Raw genomic sequence first — 21,354 nt, 5'->3', positions numbered from 1 at the left:
GGGTTCCTTTATTTAACAATTATTTAATGCATGGTCGGTCTGAGGCATCATGCTTTGAATTTAAAAAATGAAATAATTGTTGCCCTCAAGGAGCAGGGAGAGTTAGCTGGAGATACAGATATGTAAATGAAATAAAACAGAATGTTCTGGAAGCCACCAGTGGATGAGGTGACAAACATGTAAATGAGAGAACTCCTAGTTTTCTAGGCTTGGGAGGTGATATTCACCAGATAGGGAAAATTGGAAGATGAGCAGGTGTTTTGTTTTTTGGGGGGCAGGGGAAAATAACAAGTTTACTTACGGATATGTTGACTTAAGCAGTGGAGCTATGAAAGGCAATATTCTGGCCTTGAGTGGAAGTTGGAATCTGTCATCTCTAAAGTCCCTTCCAATTCTAAGATTCTTCAATATATGTATGTTTTAATCGTTTTACTTTTTCATCTCAATAGGTGAATGCGGATAGATGTTGTAAGCTACAAAACACTAGCCAACAGTTTTCAAGCGCTTGTAAATTGTAAAATAAAAATATCACGTCTCATTTTTTTTAAAAAAATAGTTATTCAAACATCTGAACTTACCAAACCAACTGAGAGTGTCAGTTTTACAAAAAGTTGCTTCACTTTTACAGCTCAGTTTCCTATAGCTTTCCACAAAATTGCTAGTTAGTTCAGTTCACTTAAAAGTTTTGATTGAGAAATAGCTTTTAGGCATACATCTATTGTACTTTTGCAGCAGATATAATTGTACTCAGTCGTTAAGTGAGAGGGCTATGTGGATATCCAATAGATGACAAATATGAACAAATATCAATGGCAAAGTCAAATTCTCAAGCCCTGATGAGTATCTCCAATGATAGTGAGGTGATGAACAAAAGTTATTCAAAAGCAAAAGGATGAAAAGGATTAACACTTTCAGTCAATACCATATATTTGATATTGTTCCTTAGTCAAGTCTAGCTTAGAATATTTATGTGTGTTGATTTTAATTAATGGAAGACACATGGCAGCAAGTATCTATATGTTCAGCTCAGAAATGTATGTGAGAGAAGAGATAGATCGACCAAGAGTTTGGTTTCTTGTCAGTTGGGTGACTTCTTTTACTCTGATGCACACTAAAATGAAGGTTACCGGATCTGAAAATTTCTGGCTCCTCACCTTGCTAATTTATATCTAGATCTTGATTTGCATCTTGTTATGTTTTAGGAAGTATAAAAAGACACATGGGGAGGTGAGCTTGTGCTAGTTAAGCAGGTGTTAAATAATAAAACCAACTGAAGCCACAAGGTAATATGTTTTCATTATTGCTCAGCTATTACTGCTGAGTAAGTCGAAAAATTAAAATCGTTTCTCATTCAGCTTGATGAAGGGTTTTCTGAAGGTGAAGGAAGAAAGTGAAAATGAAAACTATCATCTTTTGTCTCTAGTAACTCACTTTACTAGAAATGGTATGAAACAGAAATTTCCATGTGGTAATAGGAAGTAATTCAAGTTCATTCTCTGAAGAACTTATTATCCTGCACCTAGAACTACATTTTTCTAAAGCTCTCTCTTCTTCTTATGCAGGCTCTCAGAATGGAATCATTTCAGGAACTGGAGAGTTATTTTGAAATATGGCCTTGTTTTCCCTCCACTTGATGTGAAATAGGAGCAGCTCCTATATTTTATCTTGAAGTAAGATAGGGAACAATATTGGAGAATGGAGATTGAGAATTTTGCAGAGCCTCAGGCTTGTCACAGTCGAGGACAAGAAATGTCAGTGGAAAATATGTGAGGGAATGATCCATGCCAATGTTGTGAGCTGGCCTAATAACGCTAATCAGTAAACCAGGATTTGGAGGTGGCCACTAGGTTCTTTTTATTAGTGCAGGAAAATAAGCTCAAGCATTTGTCACAAACAAGGTTTGAAAAGGGAGAAAGGCTTTCTGATTAATTCCTGGATTGCTTTCCTATTGCTCCAGCATCCTTGGGGAATGCAGCATGTAAAACCTCCATTGATAGACTTATTGGGGTTATTACTTTGCGAGGTGTGTAAGTGTCTAATCACTATGCTGTTTGTACATGTGAAACTAATAATAAAAAAGCCTCCATTGGTTAGTGAACAATTACGCCACATCCACTTTTCCTTTGGAAATGCGTAATGACTCTTGCTTTGTATTCCTTGCAGGTGAAAGCCCAGCCTCTGTGGTTCTTAATGCCTCAGCAGGATTATTTTCATTAAAGATGGAAACACTGGAGTCTGAATTGACCTGTCCAATCTGCCTAGAGTTGTTTGAAGACCCCCTCCTGCTCCCTTGTGCTCATAGCCTCTGCTTCAGCTGTGCCCATCGTATCTTGGTCTCCAGCTGCAGCTCTGGTGAATCCATTGAACCCATTACTGCTTTCCAGTGTCCTACGTGCAGGTATGTTATCTCACTGAACCACCGGGGCCTTGATGGCCTCAAGAGGAATGTGACTCTGCAGAACATTATTGACCGTTTCCAGAAGGCTTCAGTTAGTGGGCCCAATTCCCCAAGCGAGAGCCGCCGTGAGAGGACTTACAGGCCCAGCACCGCCATGTCTAGTGAGCGAATTGCTTGCCAATTCTGTGAGCAGGATCCGCCACGGGATGCAGTGAAAACATGCATCACCTGTGAGGTCTCCTACTGTGACCGTTGCCTGCGGGCCACACACCCCAACAAGAAACCTTTCACCAGCCACCGCCTGGTGGAACCAGTGCCAGACACACATCTTCGAGGGATCACCTGCCTGGACCACGAGAATGAGAAAGTGAACATGTATTGTGTATCTGATGACCAATTGATCTGTGCCTTATGCAAACTGGTGGGGCGTCACCGAGACCATCAGGTCGCATCCCTGAATGATCGGTTCGAGAAACTCAAGGTAAGGGATCTGGGAAACATCCCTGACACAGCTTTGTCTCTTTATACACAATTATACAGTTAGCAATTTCCCTAATAAAACGGGTCACTTTTCTTATATGACAAGTGAGTTACCTCCAAGTTGTTCTCGTGAGGAATAACCTACTCACCTGCAAGTTCTCACTGGAGCCTATTTCATCTGTGGCATAAACCCGCTTGCATTCATTCACCCCTGACCAATTCTACGGGAGTTAGCCCATGGCCCGCCATACTAGGAGTCCACGAGGGAAAGAGCACCCTGTCTCCTCTGTCAGTGACACATTGCACACTACATATCTTTGCCGTGATCTTTCCACCTCTTCTTTTTAAAGTATATATGAGTGCCTGTGTAGGTGTACTACAATTAGCATATGTGTTGATTTGCATATTTATGTCATAGCAATGGGAAGGTTGGGTGTGTCTCTGCATAGGGGTGGGTGGAAGTGTCTGAGTATATCTCTGTAGGTGAGAGATTTTTGTGGAGGACAGTAGTGTATGGTTGCACACTCAGTACACTAAGAAACGAAGGTTTGGCATTGGCCTCTACAAATTGCTGTCAAGCCCTTAACGCAGGACTAAATCCTAAGCCTGCCTTAGAAAACAAAACAAACAGATAAAAAAGGAACTTCAGTGTACCACGAAATCAGGCGGGATAAGCAAATACGTGAACTAATAATTTAAACCGAAAGCCATAAATATTTAATCCAGATCAGATTTTGTGCCAGTATTCATTTTTGTGGGTTATGGACTGACGTACTTGTTTGCAGTCCCTGCCTTGGAAATTCTTAATATTTCATTTGTGTTCAGTGGACAGAGTTTTCCAAAGTTGTTGGGCCATATAATATTTATGTGCGAGTCTAAGTGCTTGTTTTTAAAGCCCTACTGCCTCATGTTGATGTTAACAAATGTTGGCTCCAGCAAATTGTTTTATTCCCATTGCCTGCCTGCTGTGTGGTTTAAGTTCTTTTAAAAAGGGAGCAACTTATCAGAAATTCCAGAAAAATAAAATGTATAAATGAGTATTAAGATTATCACCCCCAAATAAGGCCTGAATATATAAGCCAAGCTGAAGGGAAGACCCATATAGGGTGGAAGGAGGGCAAGAAGGGAGTGGAGAGTTTCCTCTCGCCATGCTCTGGAAAAGTCATTGTAACTTATGTGAAAATTATGACACTGGTGAGGGTAGTGACCCTCAGAATAGGATATGTATTCCCTTCTGTAATTTGTGGCAAGCAATATTGAGAACAGTCACACTGACAATGGTTTGTGCCTTTTTTGATTATTATTTACATCTAATTATAAATGTGCACAAAGTTCAATGTCTATCTGTTGATTTCACTCAAAGTGATATTCACATCAAGACTGCAGAGAGGAATAATCTCCTTGACTTTAAGTCTTAGAATCGTAAGAAGTTAGGCCTTGAATTTGGCTTCTTTGAAGCCCTATACTTTAAAGTGGTATATAAACTGAGAGTTTGATAGGTTGAGCGATTTGGTCAAAGTCACAGAATTTGAACTGGAACTCAGCTTCTAGATCCTGAGTTAAGTACCCTTTGTACTGCAGCCTGCTGCCACTTTATTTTGGACCTAAGTTTCTCCTATGGAATGTGATTTGGAACTGAATTTTATGCTCCAGCAGCTGCACACTTCGTGGGTCACAGATAAACGATTAACAGAATCAAGGAAAGGATATATTATTGTATAAACTTACAGCTTCATAATGGGAAGTAATGGGGCGGGGCGGGGTTCCAGGAAGAGTGGGGGAGATGGAGAGGATAGAACACTGCCAAATATTTGCAGGTGTTGGAACTATAATAAGACATTGGCCTTGAGAAATATTCCAAACAGAAAAATCTGTATCCATATGTACTACTGAGATAACAAAAAACTGGCTAGAATAAGCCTGTACCTACAGAACACCAGCTTTTTGAAGACATCCGAAAACATGAAAACATTGGATGATTGATTAGATATTTGGCATCATGCTCTCGTCTCCAGGGGTGGATGGAGCACAAAAGTATTTTACCAAAAGATACTTTAGTCTGTAACTAATGGGTAATTTTTGGAGAAAGAGGCCAGATTTTGAATTGTTCCCCTTTAATTTTTTAGGAAATGTGCAGAAAATTCTGATTATAAATTAAGTGGAAACTTTTTTTGCTCATTTTTGGATGGAGAGTAGAAACATATGAATCATTCCCAACTGTGTGGTTTGTTATGTTGTCTGGAACATCTTGGACTTTAGGGAGGGAGAGGGAGGTGCTGCTTTTGTGTGTGGGAGGGTCACTTTGGTTTGGTGCCAAGTGGAAAAGGATATTAGTTCTCCACAGTAAGCAGAGAGAAAATCTGACTTTTAGAGTCATATATACGCACTTTGAGTTAATTTTAATTTAGAAAAGCATTTAGGATTATCCCCTTCGTCTGTTTGATTCTTCCCCAAGGATAAAGGAGAAAGCCAGCTGTCGGGGAGATGGCCTTGTGCATATTCCCCTGGCCCTGTGGGGTACATGAGGGTCCTACAGGAGAAGAGGAAAAATGATTATATATGTATATATATATATAATCATATATATAATATACATGTATTTTTTTTTTCTTTTTACTTTCTGGCCAGTAACCAATATGGTATTTATTTGTACTTTTTGGTTGTGGAGCTTCATAGTTGGCATTTATAACTCCCCTTATTGGACTAAACTCCCTGATTAGGATTAGTGGTGTCTAATATTTATTTGTTCAATAAAGAATGAACAAACCATTATGTTATAGATGAAAGGTCAGAATAACCAGAAGCCAGCCTGTCTTCTTAACATGTACTCAAAATGGATAAGAGCTTTTGGGATACTCAGTGTAGTTTATTATCCTTATTTAGTTGTCTAGTCTACCTACATGTCCTTCAGAAAGCTTCCCGTGGTTTAATTAATTCTTCAATTTTAAAGAATAATTGTGTTCATGATAGTTGTTAGTAGTAAGCCCTCTCGGAGTAATTATTTTCTCTGTTACCTCTCTAGTCCCAGTAGTTACTGGTCCCAGTATATAAATTAGTTCATGGTATGTGCCACCTTTCTATAAAACTGCTTCACAGTTTAGAGTTTTCATTGTCACGTGAGTTTCTCCGGTTAGAAAACATTGGTATTATTGTGTTAATACATGCTGGCTTTAAAAAAGGTCAATTTCAGTGGCTTTCTATTGGTGACAGATCTGAACTCGGTATTCTAAGTCCTGTACAACGTGGTCCCCATGATGCCCATCTGTCTCTTTCCTCTACCACTCTCAAACATGCTACCTTCATCTACCGAGGCTAGCCTCCTACCTGTCTGCTCAACATGCCATTCTCTTTTCTGACTCCGAACTTTCGCTCTCACTCATGCTCTTCTCTTGGCCCGCTTAAGAATCCGGCCTATTCTTTAGTGCTCAGTTGAAATCCCACAAGGCCACCCCAACACATTCCAACTATACTATAAATTATTTGAGACCAGGAACAATGTCTTTTATTTCTTCAGTATCATCTTAGTGTCTAGCACACATAGTCTATGCTCAAGAAATCCAAATGAATTAAATTTTTGTAATAGATTTGCAGGAAGTATACCAGCATCTGTAGCTTGCTTTGGTTTTCATTTTATAAAATATAAATCTGTCTTGCCATTATGAATACTTTAGAAGTCTGAAAAAAAATCTGTGAACTACTGATAATGTTAAAAACCAAAGTGTTAGCAAAAGTATGGCATGTCCTTAATTTTAAGTGCCTGTTCATTTTGATTGCTGGATTTTCTAACTGCCTAAATGTATGGTGACATCTGTATAAATCAGATGTGATTATTATAATTCTCTTTGAGAGTGATGTCTTCACATTTCCATGCCCACAGCCTGCCAAAAATATAGCTGATGAAAACCTGGGGGAATAGAGGAATTTCCTGAAAGGAATAAACAAGCACATTTTCTTTTTCTCATTACATTTCCACAAATTCATTACTACAAATAATTCTTAAATGCAATTACATTTACACATCAGGGATCTTGTTGTTATAAAATATTACCTGGCACTAGAGTTAGCTTTTTGTTATGGGAAAGTAACACACATACACACACAGGGACGGTGACAGAAAGAGCTAAAGATTGCCAGACAAAGAGAAGAAGATATGAGACTTGGAGAATGTTCAAAGGAAAGCCACAATGAGGATTAAAAGGTTGGAAAATATGATATTCTAACATCTTATCATAGTTGATTGCTTGTCCTTCTTCCTACTCAGTCACTCTGTCATCCACCCACCTATTCTCACTCAGCCACCACCTTCTCCCAGTCACCAGCTCTCAGTCTACTCACCCACTTGACACCCACTTCTGTCTGCCAAGACAGATACCGTCTTGACTTACCTACCAATGGGTATTTGACTGTTTTTGAACCAGTATGAGTATGAATATAAGAGAAAGAAAGAGAAATACCTTTATGAGAGACAGAATTGAGAGAGGGTATATTTGCATACATGTGTATGTGTCACTATATAAAAGGGTGTGTGTTTCTGCACGGATGAGTGGCTGAGAATGACTCTGTGTCTGTGTGTCTATGTGTGTCTGTGTGTCACTGTGTGGAGGAGGAGATAATATCTGTGTTACTTTTCTGTGGGTATATCTGTAGATCAGTTGGATATAAGAGGGCCATGAGTGTAAGGCAAGCTTTCTGTGGACACCCTAAGGAGGATTAAGACCTCAGTACAACCTATCCTGATACTAGGGATCTCCCTAATAAATGAGCCAGATCATGCATCCTCATGCTAAGCAAAATCTTCAGGGGAGACCAGGGCGGGTTATCATAGGTAAAGAAACAGAAAAAGTTTTTTCTCACTGTTACTCGCTTAGGTACTGAATCACAGTAACTAAACATAATAAGAGCAAAGCATTTGAGTCCATATTTGTGCTCTCTAAGGTATGGTGGTGCATATGTGTGTATGGGAGTAGGGGTAATATCTGTCATGGGGTTTCTCAAATAAACGAGCCTTCAACTCATGTTCGTAAAATCATTCTTGCTTGTAGATGTGGCTTCTCCGTGGTCTGTTAATTGTCTAAGATTTACTCCATATTAGTGATTTTATGTATACACAGGGTGCCAAAAAATGTATACACATTTGAAGAAAGGAAAACTGTGTTAAAATTGTTAATACTCAATACATACCAATAACAAAAGATGACTACAAGTCACATTTGACTTCTGCAATTACAGGAGGGTTCAAAGTAGTTACCATCAGCGTCCAGACACTTCTGATTATCGTGAACTACTGCTTGAGCAACGCTGACCAAAGTGTCCACCTGTGTACATTTTTTGGCGCCCCCGGCATATATCTATATATCTATGTATCTATATCTACATATATCTACATACATAGATATATAGATATCTGTATATCTATATGTATATGGTGTGTGATCATAAAATACAATGAATGTTTAAATAAAATATTACAGTGAAAGACACTTTGTCATTCATGCCCTTCAAAATACTCCCCTCACTTCGAACAAACTTATTCCATCGTTCTTCTCACTTTCTGAAGCAGTTCTGAGAGTCCTTTTTCGTGAGTGTCTTTACTTCATCATCATGACAATGCTCTGTGTCACACATCTCTTCTGGGAGAGCAATTTCTGTCAAATGAAAACATTATGGTGTATCTTCATCCACCTTATTCACCAGGTCTGGCACCGTACAGCTTCTGGCTCTTACCCAAAGTCAAAATGACCTTGAAAGGTAAATGTTTTGAGTAAATTCAGGACATGGAAGCAGCCATGACAAGCGCAACTAAAGACACTCACAAAAGAGGACTTCCAGAACTGCTTCTGAAAGTGGCAAGGCTGTTGGGATAAGTGTGTTTAAAGCGAGGGGGAGTATTTTGAGAGGGATTAATGGCAATGTGTTTTCTACTATAATTTTCTTTTTAAAAAAATTTAAACATTCACCGTATTTTTTTTATCACACCTCGTAAATCTGTGTGTGTTTTGTATGTGTATGTGGTTAAAAAAATGCATTTTATTCCTTGTCTACTCAAACTATGTGTTAAGACTCATTTGAACTTCAATTCTTTTCCCTTCAGTAGTTATACTGATTCTCTGGCTCTTTTCTCAAATAGTATTAACAGGGCCCTGTGTTGGAAGATGTTTTCTATTGTTTCTTAGGTTTGAGAGCAAGTTTAACAAGTAAATACTTTAACTATATGTGCACTTATCTTTTTGTTTGTCTATTATTTCTTTTATCCCAAGTCTGCTCCTCATCGACATTTGAATGGAGCTAAAAATCATCAGTCTGAGAACAATTTACAAAATGTTGACCCAGAGATTGTTCTTGGGTGGATGAACATCCTGTCTGTTATTATTCAGCAAAAGAACATAGTACAGAAACATAATATAGGTGAGGAAAGATTAAGGAAACAAAAATTATTGAACCCAAAGAAGTGAAGTTTAAAGGGGAAAATGTGATAATGACATTCGGGTTCATGAAGGGTTGATATAATGAAGTAATATGTTCTTTATCTCCCCCGAAGGTAGAACAGACAATAACTTCAACTGTAGCACCAGGGAGTTAGACTGGGGCTTTATTCATTCATTTCACAAATAATGAATGCTCATTTTGTTTATTTAACGCTTGAAACGTTCAGGACGTTATGGTAGGAGTGGGGGACATAGGAAATGAGGCACAGTCTTTGCCCCGAGGAGCTTTGAGTTTAGTAAGTAAGGGAGATAGATCTGTCCCTTGGAAATTCTAATTCAGCATGGTAAGTGCTGTGACAGAGGTGTGCACGGGATGCTCTGAAGCACAGACTAGGTCAGGGAAAGGAAATCGTCAAGCTTAGAAACTGAATCATGAATGAATTTGTTGGAGAAGAGGGAAAACTGGAGAAAGAGTGGCAAGAAAGAATTGATAGGACTTGGTGAATGACCACAGTGGTTATAGATGATGGAGAGAAATAATTTAAAAAATGATCTTTGAGCAGGAGACTTCTTGAATGATGGTGGTATTGGGGACACAAATGGGGAAATTAGGAAGGGGCTAGCGGTTTTGGTGGGATGATTTGACCTTTAGACTTGAGTTTGATGTGATGGTGAGTCTTTTAACATTCATCCATTCATCAAACATTTACCGTATAGCTAGTAGGTGCCAAGCACCAGAAGAGGTGTTGGGGTACAGTGATAAAGACAGCACCGTCCCAACCCATATGGAGCTCTCAGCTTAATGTGGGGAGAAAGACAATTAAGGACACAGTTACAAGACAGTGTACTGAGAGCAATGACAGCAGAAGCACCGAGCATTGAGAGAAAGCATAGAAGGGATATCAAGAGACTTTGTCTGGGTTTTTGGACTCCCAGTTGGGATAAAGGGCTGCAGTAAGGAACAGGGAGTGCTCTAATCAAGACAGAAGAGTTTGTTCAAATATCTGGCAGAGAAAAAGCATGGGGTACACTTAGAAATAAAAGGGCAAGTGTTCCAGAAGGAGTTGAAATTCAGGCCTTTATGGTGGCTGAAAGATCAGGACTAGAGAAATAGATGTGGGTGTCTTTAGCATGGAGATGGAGCCATGCAGTAGTGAGCTGGATGAGGACCCAGGATTGAGCCCTGCAGCACATGAATGGTCTAGAAGTTAGACATGAAGGAAGAGCAAGAGGAGGATGTGTATGAGAGGCAGGGACTGAAGAGAAATAGTGCAAGTGGAATACAATATTGAGGCCTCCAGGAAAGTAGGGTTGGCTTTGGCTCACTATTCTGAATATTATCAAAATAAACACTGGGTTTAGATTTTTAGTACAGGTTTTTATTTAGAAGGTCCAAAGAATAATTTACACCTATAAGCTAGAGATTTAACCATCCTATGCACCTGAAGAGAGGGGAAAGAAAAGAATGTGGGACGGTTTGTGTAGCATTTCTGATAAGGGGCTGGGGGAATGTGGGTCTTTGCTGGATGATTTCAGAACCTTTTGAAAATAAAAGGAATGGCAACCCGTTTTACCTGGCTGGGGCACCGGTCTGGTCATCTCTAACAAACCCCAGGTAGCGTAGGCCTCATACAGACATCCAGTGTATCACCTGTGTCTCATTCCGGGAATTAGCCTGTATCTATACAGCAGCAAATAAATGTTTGGGGAAGGAATAAACTCTGGCATAAGGGTGTAGGCTTCAGTTTGTGGAACAGATGGTGTGTTCTGCTGTTGAAAGGCCATATGTAATTGACACAAAGTGACAGACTGAAGCAAAAGCAAAGTAAGTATTTTAAGACAAGCAGTTAAAAAAAGAAGGCAGAATGTGACCCCCCCAAAAAAGTATGCTAAGATTGTGGCTCCTGGCTTTTGGAAGAGCTGGGAATGTTTCAGTGAGTCAACAGGATGTCAGAAAAGAGCTTGTCAAGGAGTAGTAATGGGGTCACTGGCTCAGGTTATTTTTAAAGATGAAGTTGTCTTCTGTCAGTTGGGAAGGCTAAGGTTTGGGATGGGTTAGCCTTTCTTTCTTTCCCTTCTCCCTTTGCACCTCAAGATTCAATTCCCACATCAAAACAGTCGGGATCCTGTGTAGGTACCTTTTAGAAAGCAAGAGAGTATGCAGGCATTCATTCAGTGGCAACACTACATATTTTAATAGAATAACCAGAAAACTCCACCCTTTTTTTGGCTTCAAGATTTGCTGTTTCAGGTAGGTGCCTGTAGGCGTGCTCATATTGTGTGACTACATATGCCTTCATGGAGCATGACAAATGGAGATCATGGTCGAATGAGTGCCACCAGGGGAATCTTTCCAGTGTTTTCATGTATAACTAAGCTTCTTGAAGGAGCCAGTTATAAAGTTACCTGAAATAACCTGTGTCTAAAGAAAACAACAACAACAACCAGAAAACAGAGATTACTTGAGAGGTTTGGAGAAGCCATTTCTTTGTATGGGATGCTGTCTAGGAGAAGAATAGTCTGTGCCTGGCTTTCTCAGAGCTGGCATAACATTTTCCTCTTTGGGAAGGGTATAAAAGAACACAAAGGGACTAAATCTATATGACACAAATGAAGTGGAACTTGGATAACAATGGCATCAGTGTAGACTGCCAATTTAGCTAACTTGAGCTTTTAAAAATCTCAATTATGCAAATAAATCAAATCTCCCACTCACTTTGTACTGTTTAGACATATGTACAATTTTGTGAGAGCTCTAATGATGTGAGGTGAAGAGGGTCTCATAGTTTCATAGCTCCAACGGCTTCTCTAACCCCCATGTAAGGAAAGCACAGGAGGACCCAGAGGTAACCTCCTGCAGCAGGAAATGGGAGCTTCATCCTGCTCCCCCTGCCAACCTCCTGTCCCTGTTTCCTCCCAGCAGATATCTCCATTCCAATCTCCCCTGCCACTTTGGCTCTCTCTCACTGTCACAATTCAACTGTTCTGAGAAAGCTGCACTATCCGGGCTTGGACAGAGGGAGCCTGGCCCAGTCATTAACTGGACTGCACAAAAAGAGAACAAAACAAACCAATTTTTCAAAACCAAACAAAAATAACACAACAATAAAGAGACATGTTTTGTTTAACACAAGATTTTATACACAAACACACACACGCATGCACATAGATATATGTACACATACGCGTATCCTCTTTATTTACTCAGCCAGAGTATAGATAAGATAATTACTTGGCCAAATCCATGAAACCTAGACTGGCCCAGAATTTCTAGTTCGAAGTGATTCGTCAGTGCTAGGCATGAGAAAGGAGGGTGAGGAAATAGACTGCATAATTGCTTCAGTTCTCTGCATCCCCGTGCATATGTTCATTATTGAGAATCAATTCCAGAATCAAGGCTTTAATTCCTTGTAAATGAATAGGAAGTTAGTAAGTAAATGCTCAGTGTTTTCCTCAAATTATGTCTCGTAATGCAAGAAAACAGTGGCAAAAAGCCATGAACAGATGGTGTTTTTATTAGCCAAAGATTTATTTTTCAAAGCATTTTCATATTAATGAAGTCAGGTCGAAATTAGAGTCGTCCTGTCAGTTCTAGTTGTCTGTTGTTAAAATGTGCTGGCATTCTGCAGATTGCCTGGGGGTGGGGGGGGGGACAGAGCAAATAACAATTTGCCATAATTTTGTGATGGTAACCCAAGATCCATAGTCTATAACCGGACCCCAAATTATGTGTTCAGCCTTAATTTTTGTTTTCAGTGGCTTTATAGGAGGTGTGAGTCTCAGTTTGGGGCCATAAATGAGGAACACACAGCAAGGATCTTAGTCCTGCTCTGCACTATGGATTATTTATAAGATATCAGTTTCATGATAAGTGTTGCAACAGGTTGCATGTATTTGTTAGAAAACATTCTCCCCATGACATCCTATGTTCAAATGGAAACACTTTACAGTTTGAAACACAGATTTCTAATATTACATCTGCTCTGAGTTCATTAGTCTACATTGTGATTACCTAATATATGTCAGTAAAGCCGTTTGTAATGCATGGGGTTTCCAGGGATCTAGGAATCTTGACCACTCTGCTAGAGGAAATCACAAACTGATTGGGTCCATTACCAGTACTCACTCTCGAACTTAAGTTGGACCCTTAAATCCAACTACAGCTCAGTCATACTTATCTTATGGTCAGACGTTTTAAGAGGAGTTCAGACTTGTAGCCTCCACTTCATCACCACCTCTGTATTTCTTAATCTGTACAGTTTGGCATCTGCTTCCAAAACTCTACGGAAGCTCCTTTTTCAAAGGCCACCAATGACCTCTAATTACCAAATACAGCTGCCTTTTACCAGCCCTCATGTTTCTTGCACTCTCTACATATTTGACAGCGACAAATCCTTTCTTGAAACACGTTTCTCTCAATTATCATCTTAGCTTGCCCCAGACCTGCATTCCCAACTGCTTTGAATACTGTAGCCTCTTCCTAACCAATGTCCCTGTCCCAGGCTCTCCTGTTTCAGGCTGCCCCACGTGTTACCGGTAGGTTGATCTCATAAATGCAGCCCTTATTATATCATTATCTTGCTCAAAAGCTTTTGGTAAGTCCCCACTGCTTAAAAAGTAGGTACAAACTCCTCACCTAGGCATTCAAGACCTTCATAACAGAGCTCTGCTCCCCATTTCCAGCCTTGTCCCCCACTACTCTCTTGTACCTTCTGCTCTAGCCAAACTCAGCTTCTCTTCCTTGAACATGGTCTATACTACATTCCATTTTATTTTTGCTCATACTATTCCTTGTGCCTGGAACACCCTGCCCCTTCCATCTGTCTGTTAAATCCTACTTATCCTTCAAGACCCACCTTTTTTTTTTTTTAATAAAGGCAAACAGAATTTCAGTAACTTTAATTCTGTCATTCTATGTGACCATACAAAGATATTTGCAAACAGCCAGAATCAACCCAGAACAATGTACAGTGAGATGCTAAGCTTTAGAATTGTTCACTGAAAACTGGCACATAGAAATGGTACAAAATACCACTGCACAAAACAAAACAAAGCATAAGAAAATGGACATTTCAGAGAAGAATGTCAGGAGTACAAACAAAAGATGGTGATTTTCCATTGCCAGAAGAAATCAAAAGGATAATGTCAAGACTCACCTTAATTTCACTTCCTCTTTATCTCTGAAGTCACCTGCACCTTGAACAGAGAGAGTAGGTGCTCAATACATTTTGTTGTATTAACTCTCTGAACTGACGTTTCTTTTTCCCCCCTAACATCTACTTAGCTTAGAGATCATGTCCAAATCAATGATTGCCACCCTTCTTTTCTTCTTCTTCCCTCTCTGTCCTTGCTAAGGAGAAGGTCACCGTTGAGATGGTCATGGAATTAAAGAAGGCCAGGGGAGACACTGTACCCAAGCCAGGAAAACTGGAATAAATGGTGAAAAATGTTTTCCATGGGAACAAAGCCAAAGAAACCAAGAGAGATCTGGCAAACAGGGAAGCAAAGATTAAACTGGTTTTCATAATCCAGTCCGACAACAAGTGAGATCAGACTGCCCACCCTAGAAATACATATATCCATAGGGATATATCCTCTGGGATAGAGTCATGGGACAGTGCCAAGGATACTAAGGAGCCACAGCTACTTAGTAGACAAGGGGCAAAGTACACAATGCCTCTCCCTTTCCCCACTTCTCCTGGCCCCCCACACCCCCTGCCAAAAACATGAACTTTGAACAACTACAAACCACGGAAACCATGAAGACAGCAATGAAGCAACGAACACGACCAAGGGAAGGAATGATAGAATAAGGACCAGGAAGTTGGGGTATTACATTTGGAACAGACTTGGCGGGGGCAGGGGCGGTATTGGGATGGTGAGTGAGAGAGGAGTGGATATTGGGGCAGGTCCTGAGGTAGAAGCAGCCACTAGAGCTGAAGACTTGGGAATGGGGAGGAATAAAAGAAGCCCATTATCATTGTAGAATGAATCACATTCTATTTTCTTCACATAAGGAATGGGAGAGAGTAGCTTGCTCAACTGAAAATATGCTAAGAGTTCTGAGTACTGCTGTAACTATGTTATATTAAACATATTTGCAAAGTGCTTCTAATATGTACTTAAAAGGATTTCAATCGCAGTAAGCTGTGGCAAGCAATGGATGTTCTATCTCGATACAGCCAGGCTTTGCATTTTGAAGTTCGGTATCTCCATGGGCTATTCCTTAGTGCCAAAGAAGGGAAACTGTGAGATATGATGCTAGATTTTTATAAATCCCACACTTAAAATATCACCTTTTTCCCTGAAGGAACCTACTGATAAATATGAAATGTTATCAACAACAACAACAACAACAAAATCATGAAATACTGGGGTAAAGCTGTGACTGAAGGTTAGAGACTGGGTTCCAGTCCTAGCTTTACCACATACTAATTATACTTACCCCCCACTCTCAAGCTCAGTTTCCTCACTTGTACAACGCTGACATCTCCTACTTCATGGGTCGTTATGATTATTCAATGATTTATGTGAAATTGTCGAGCATAGTGTCTGGCAAGTAGTAATCATTCAATAAATTAATAGTTTTCTTAGACTACTCATCTCTGAAAGAGAGAATAGTACCTATTATCCCTATGTCACAGTGTTATTGTGAGGGCAAAAGAAGGTATTTACTGTGAACTACTTTAAAAAGTGGAAAGTATTATTGAAAACATAATGTCATTAAAGTTCTATATCTACAAAGTCGTGAATGTCAACTTTTCCCTAATAGTAATAGTCTGGAACAAGTCAGTGTACAGCATATTAAGTGGCACCTAGAACAGTGCTTAGCCCATAGCAAGTGCTCAGTGAATCTTTGAAATATTTTTGAACTGACTGACTGATCTCCACAGGCTATTGGTTCTCAAACTCATTGAATGTTTGTTCTTTTTTCCCCCCTCTTCCCTTTTCCCCCTGGCTTCACACTCTGCGATGGCAGCAAACTCTGGAGATGAACCTAACCAACCTGGTTAAGCGTAACAGTGAACTAGAAAATCAAATGGCCAAGCTAATACAGATCTGCCAGCAGGTTGAGGTATGTAAAAGAAACATTTGTTATTCTTTCAGAAGACCTGGATCAATTCTTTGGGGGCACTTGAGTTTTGTCAGAATGTAGCTCAGCCATTTGGAATGAAGGATTGAATGGTAGTTCTAGGAAGCCTTATTCCTTTAGGATACTCATTCCAAGAAAAGAGGCAGATAGTTGTTGTTTAAAAAAGGGGGTGGGGGGTACACAGCGGTGATGAGTTTGGGAGACAACAATCCAAGGGCCAATTCCCTTCTCCTTTCCAAACAGCAGGCAACATGAGAATCCGACATGAAGTGTGTGTTTCTTCCTTCATCAAACTGGACATCATAGCTCCTTAAAGAGATTGCTGGGGTTCCACAGGGAAGTTGGGAATTTGGGTCCTTGGCACAGGGTGAGGCTCGTTCAGTGCAGTATTGTTTCTGTAACAGTATTATCAGGACTGCTCCAACTCTTCCTAGCCTCTCCTCCCTTCATCCCCATGCACCTTACCAGGTCCTCACTTACCACTTTCCTACTTATTCTTGTCCTCAACAAATGATACCTCTGTGAAAGTTGTCTGTGAATTATAAAGTGTTACACAAGTATAAGGTTTTCGAAAATTGTTATGTACATCAAATCTCAGAGCATAGCTTATGAGAGGAGTCAACCTCTTCTTAAGTGGATGCAATAATAGAAAAATGTTATTTTTCTCTCTTTCTCGAGAGCATGAAACTTCAGCTGTAGCATTTGGTTTTCTGTTGATTTTGTTGAAGAGGCAATGGTAGTGCTTATAGTGTAAACAGAATCAGGTAAAATATTATAGGACTCCTTCCTCATGGGCCGTGGTTGGATAAAAATGTTTCTAATTCTATGTACAACCTGGTAGTCTAGTTCTAAACTCACTTGTATGACAAATAAATGTAATGGTTCGAGTCTATTTTATTTTAAACAATAAAATAGTTTTATTACGATCTCATCTCTCAGTCCCACCTGAGGATTCCTATATAAGAGAGTGTGGGGGTTTTGTAAGGCCAAAAAAATCTTTTATGACCAACCTCATGATTTTTTAGATTTCTTAAAGTGTTGGGTTTCTTAAAGTAGGCTGTACTTGTCTGATGAGCATACCATAACAATTTAATCAATGCTGCACACTCCATTTGTGGAAGAGAGTGGTGCTATATGTAGGGTACATATGTAGGGTACTGGTTAAACTCAGGTGCGAGATTGTGCCCTGGGGTAGGGGATTTAGGAAGAAGCATAAGGAATAAAAAGAAAGAATACTGGAATGTAAGTTGGGAGACTGGGTTCTAGACTTAATTCTGCCGTTAATTGGTAGTATAAACTTGAGTAAGTCATTTAACCTCTCAGCTTCAGTGTCCTTACCTATAAAATGAGTGGTTGAACTGACTACATGATTTTGATGTCTCTCCCAGATTTCACAGGTCATGATTCCGTGAATGGTTACTTTCTTTATTCTTTTCTTTATCTCTTCAGTCTCATCCTTTCCAAAGGGGGGAAGAAAGAAAACAGAAGGCATTTTAGAGTGGTTTTCAGCTAATCAGAATCCCTCTATGTTCCACTGTATCAAAGCTTCTGATTATGCTGTTAGATTATAGTATAAGAAACCCACACTGGTGAAGAGACAAGGAAGTATTGTAAGCAGGAGACAAGATACAGAATCCCTTGGGTTAGAATTTGTGTGATTGAGGGTGTGGTAACAGTTAGTAGTGAATAAAATATGGTTAGAAATTATAATCATCACCTTCCTCATTCTCATCAAAAGACTGTTAAGTATAGAGCAAGTTGTAGTCAAATTAGCAAAGTAAGCAGTTTAGTTTCATTACTTGTTCACTTCAGGACCTCTCTAACATCTTATCCTACCCCTGGGAAGCTTATCACTCTGGCCAGCCTCTACCGAAGCATAGCCCTATTCCAACCTTTCCCAGCCCATTGTACCAGTCAAACCTTTATACTCAGGGCCATACTCTTTTCAGGTGGCAAGGAGCTAGTTTCATAAAACAATGCATCATTGTGTTAATGGAGGAGGACTCATTCTTGCCCTCCAGTAACAGGGATGTTTTAACAGTGCCTTTCTGAATTTAGTATTCCTGCTTAACCTTCAGGAGATGACACTGTTGCTGCTAAATGAAAGCAAAGCAGGAAGAAAGAGCAGCCCCACCCTGTACCAGGAAAGGAGGTATTTAAGAGGCTCCCTTTGGGATACTTATTAAATCCATTGTGCAGGCCACTGTCTGCTCTGGCACATAAAAGGTCACCTTTTGCTAATAGCTGTGCATGGCATTGTACTACTGTGTTTCCCCCAAAACAAGACCTAGCCGGACAATCAGCTGTAATGCGTCTTTTGGAGCAAAAATCACTATGAGACCCGGTCTTACTTTACTATCACAAAAGACCAGATCTTATATAACATAACAATATCACATCACAACACAACACAACACAACATAGCATAACATCATAACATAACACGAGGTCTTATACTAATTTTTGCTCCAAAAGACGCATTAGAGCTGATTGTCCGGCTAGGTCTTATTTTCAGAGAAACAGGGTAGTTACAAAGAAAATAGCATGAACACATTATTTACCCTTTGGAGTTTTACATGTTACCCAAATCCACGCTGATGTGAAAACACATGTGCAGGAAATACAGAAAATGGAATAAAAATGTTAACAAATGGGAAAGAATCGTGAGATAGCACATTACATGTCAAGGGTGAGAGTGTGGTTTGGAGTTTACTCCACGGTCTATTCAGTTTAAGATTCTGTCTTTTACAGTAGCCCTACGGGATGGCCTATGGAAGAGCATGGCTGTCCTCTGTGACATCATCCCTTCTGAAAGGTTAGGGATGTGCGCTAAACATCCTCATAATGATAGGGTGAGTCCAGGGTGCTTATTATGCTCATTCAGCACAGAGTCTGTGTGCCCAGAAAGCTTCAGGACAAGCCCTGGCATTAGAAATGCAGTTAAAGAAGGCATTCGAGACTTCATAAATGCTTATACATACTTTATAAAATGAAATAAATAATAGCATACTGTCTGTCATGAGAGCCAGACGCTCAATGAAGGGTGATTTGGAAGTTTTTCAGTTTATCTAATCCAGATTTATCTATAGGGAATGACTAGATTCACAGTGTAAACCAGGAATTTCACATTGGGTGGGGGTGGAGGATACCAGCTAAGGCTCTTCTGAGAAAACTGGAATAAGCTATTTTCCTGTCAAACCTGTTCCCCTTCCTTATTGTCTACAAATGTTTTTTGTCACAGATTGACTTTTCATAAAGGGGCCATAAATACCTACTCCCTCTCCTGGTTCTTTCTCCCTGTTCTCTATTCTCCTCAGAAAGTAAACAAAGCTGCAGTCTTCCTATTATTACAGAAACAGAGATTAGGATCACCACAGATTTGTTAACTGAATTCTTTGGTAATACAGCCTGTTGGAGATGTTGCCCAGCTTTCAGAATTCAATGGATAGGCAGCTGGGAATTTTTCTGTTGTATGCTGGAGAGCATGGGAAGGAGGTAGAGGCAGAACCAGGACTCCATTCATCTGGTTAAGGAAAGGCATGCTTTGACCTTGCCACTCTGTCCACTTGATATCTATATATAGTTCTTTGTCCTGTCTCATCAGGCATCCCTTGTTTACATTTCCAAAGGAAATCTCTGTTTAATGCATAGCCCAAGCAAAATGTATACCAATAGATGACTATTTCCTCTTGGCTTCCAAGACTGCACAGTTTTGTGAATAATTAGCATTCCTGAAAATATTGAGGGGAAAAAAAATAGGTAAATACTTCATAATTAGTCAACATTTCTGGAGCAAACACTATGTCCTCAGTGTGGTGAGCGATTTCGGGGCTACAAAAGAAGTATTGTTGATGGCCTCCAGGAACTTTTAGTCCAGCTAGGGAAAACACAGTGTCTAGTGAGAAAGAGGAGTATTCATAAAGCAGCATGCAGTACAGGGAGTACAAATGAATGTAGTGTAACCTTTCCATTTTTACTTAGTCTTGTTGTTAACTTTTAGGGCACTGAGCATATTAAAGCACTTTCCTGGATATTTTGTGTGCTCCCCTCCAGAACTGCGATGGTAGAATCCCTGCTATAGTCCATCCCAGAAGTTCTGTGGGCAGATCGATTTCTTTCTGGCTCTTCTCAAGCCTTTTTAGGAGTTGGGTGTCACTGCTCTTTAGCCTTAAGAGAAAGAAGAGAGGGAAAGGTTTTCCATAGTTTGGGAAATTTCAGCTTTCTATCTCGCTATTAGATCTTCACTTCGATAGCTTTTAGAAGTTTTTCTCTTAGAGTCCAAACTGTAGGTGGCTTGGTGTTCTCCCCTCTCTGCTCTTATTGCTCACTGAAAGGGGATTTGGTTTGGGAAGAGCAAGAATCGATGTCTGACTGCTTCTCCAACCATAAAAATAGGTGTTGTAACAGAAATTAATTTTTAAAATAACTGCTAATAGATGATATCAGCAGATGATCCTTAAGTGTTCTAGATTGGTCCAGCTAAAATAAAGAATGCATTCTAAATCATTAAAGCACAAATATGTTTATTGGAGAAGTCTTCTCCAAGCACTGAGGACATGCCAAAATGAAGAAGTGATTAGAGTGAAGTGAATGTAATCAGGGAAAATTTAATGGAGAAAATGCATTTTAGCCAAATGTTGAAGGAGGGAAAAGAAATTCTCCCTCTGCTGAGAAAGAGAACACAGGTATTAGTGGAGGTGGAAATGAGCAAAGTGTATGGGCAAAATGATACCCTACACTCTGGGTATACACTGGGTATACGGAAATAAATAGAAAATGGTTCCTGCCCTCAAGGAACTTATGCGAAAGGTAAAGTGTCAAATGTAATGTGAAGTAATAATTATTGTAATGAAAGTAAGTGCAAGATGACAAGCTGGCACGGAGAAATCAACACCCAAGTCTGCAGAATGGATATAAAAATTGAGTTATTTTGAAATAAAAGTAGAATTTTGCCAACA

General features: G+C 39.8%; 1 protein-coding gene across 2 annotated transcripts in view; it reads left to right on the top strand.

Annotated features, from left to right (window-relative positions):
* The window catches only part of MID2 (midline 2), a 102,577-nt gene that overhangs the window by 17,303 nt on the left and 63,920 nt on the right, over positions 1-21,354 (top strand). For both annotated transcript variants that reach the window (XM_081043688.1, XM_081043687.1), the window contains exons 2-3: positions 2,164-2,879; positions 16,283-16,378. In XM_081043688.1, coding sequence (XP_080899814.1) covers positions 2,220-2,879; positions 16,283-16,378 — 756 coding nt within the window. In that variant the 5' untranslated portion in view covers positions 2,164-2,219. The remainder of the gene's footprint in view (positions 1-2,163; positions 2,880-16,282; positions 16,379-21,354) is intronic.

The sequence above is a fragment of the Rhinolophus hipposideros genome (genome assembly GCF_964194185.1).
Source record: "Rhinolophus hipposideros genome assembly, chromosome: X".
NCBI lineage: Eukaryota > Metazoa > Chordata > Mammalia > Chiroptera > Rhinolophidae > Rhinolophus > Rhinolophus hipposideros.
The sequence above is the reverse complement of the archived record's forward strand: the minus strand, read 5'-3'. Positions and strand labels throughout refer to the sequence as shown.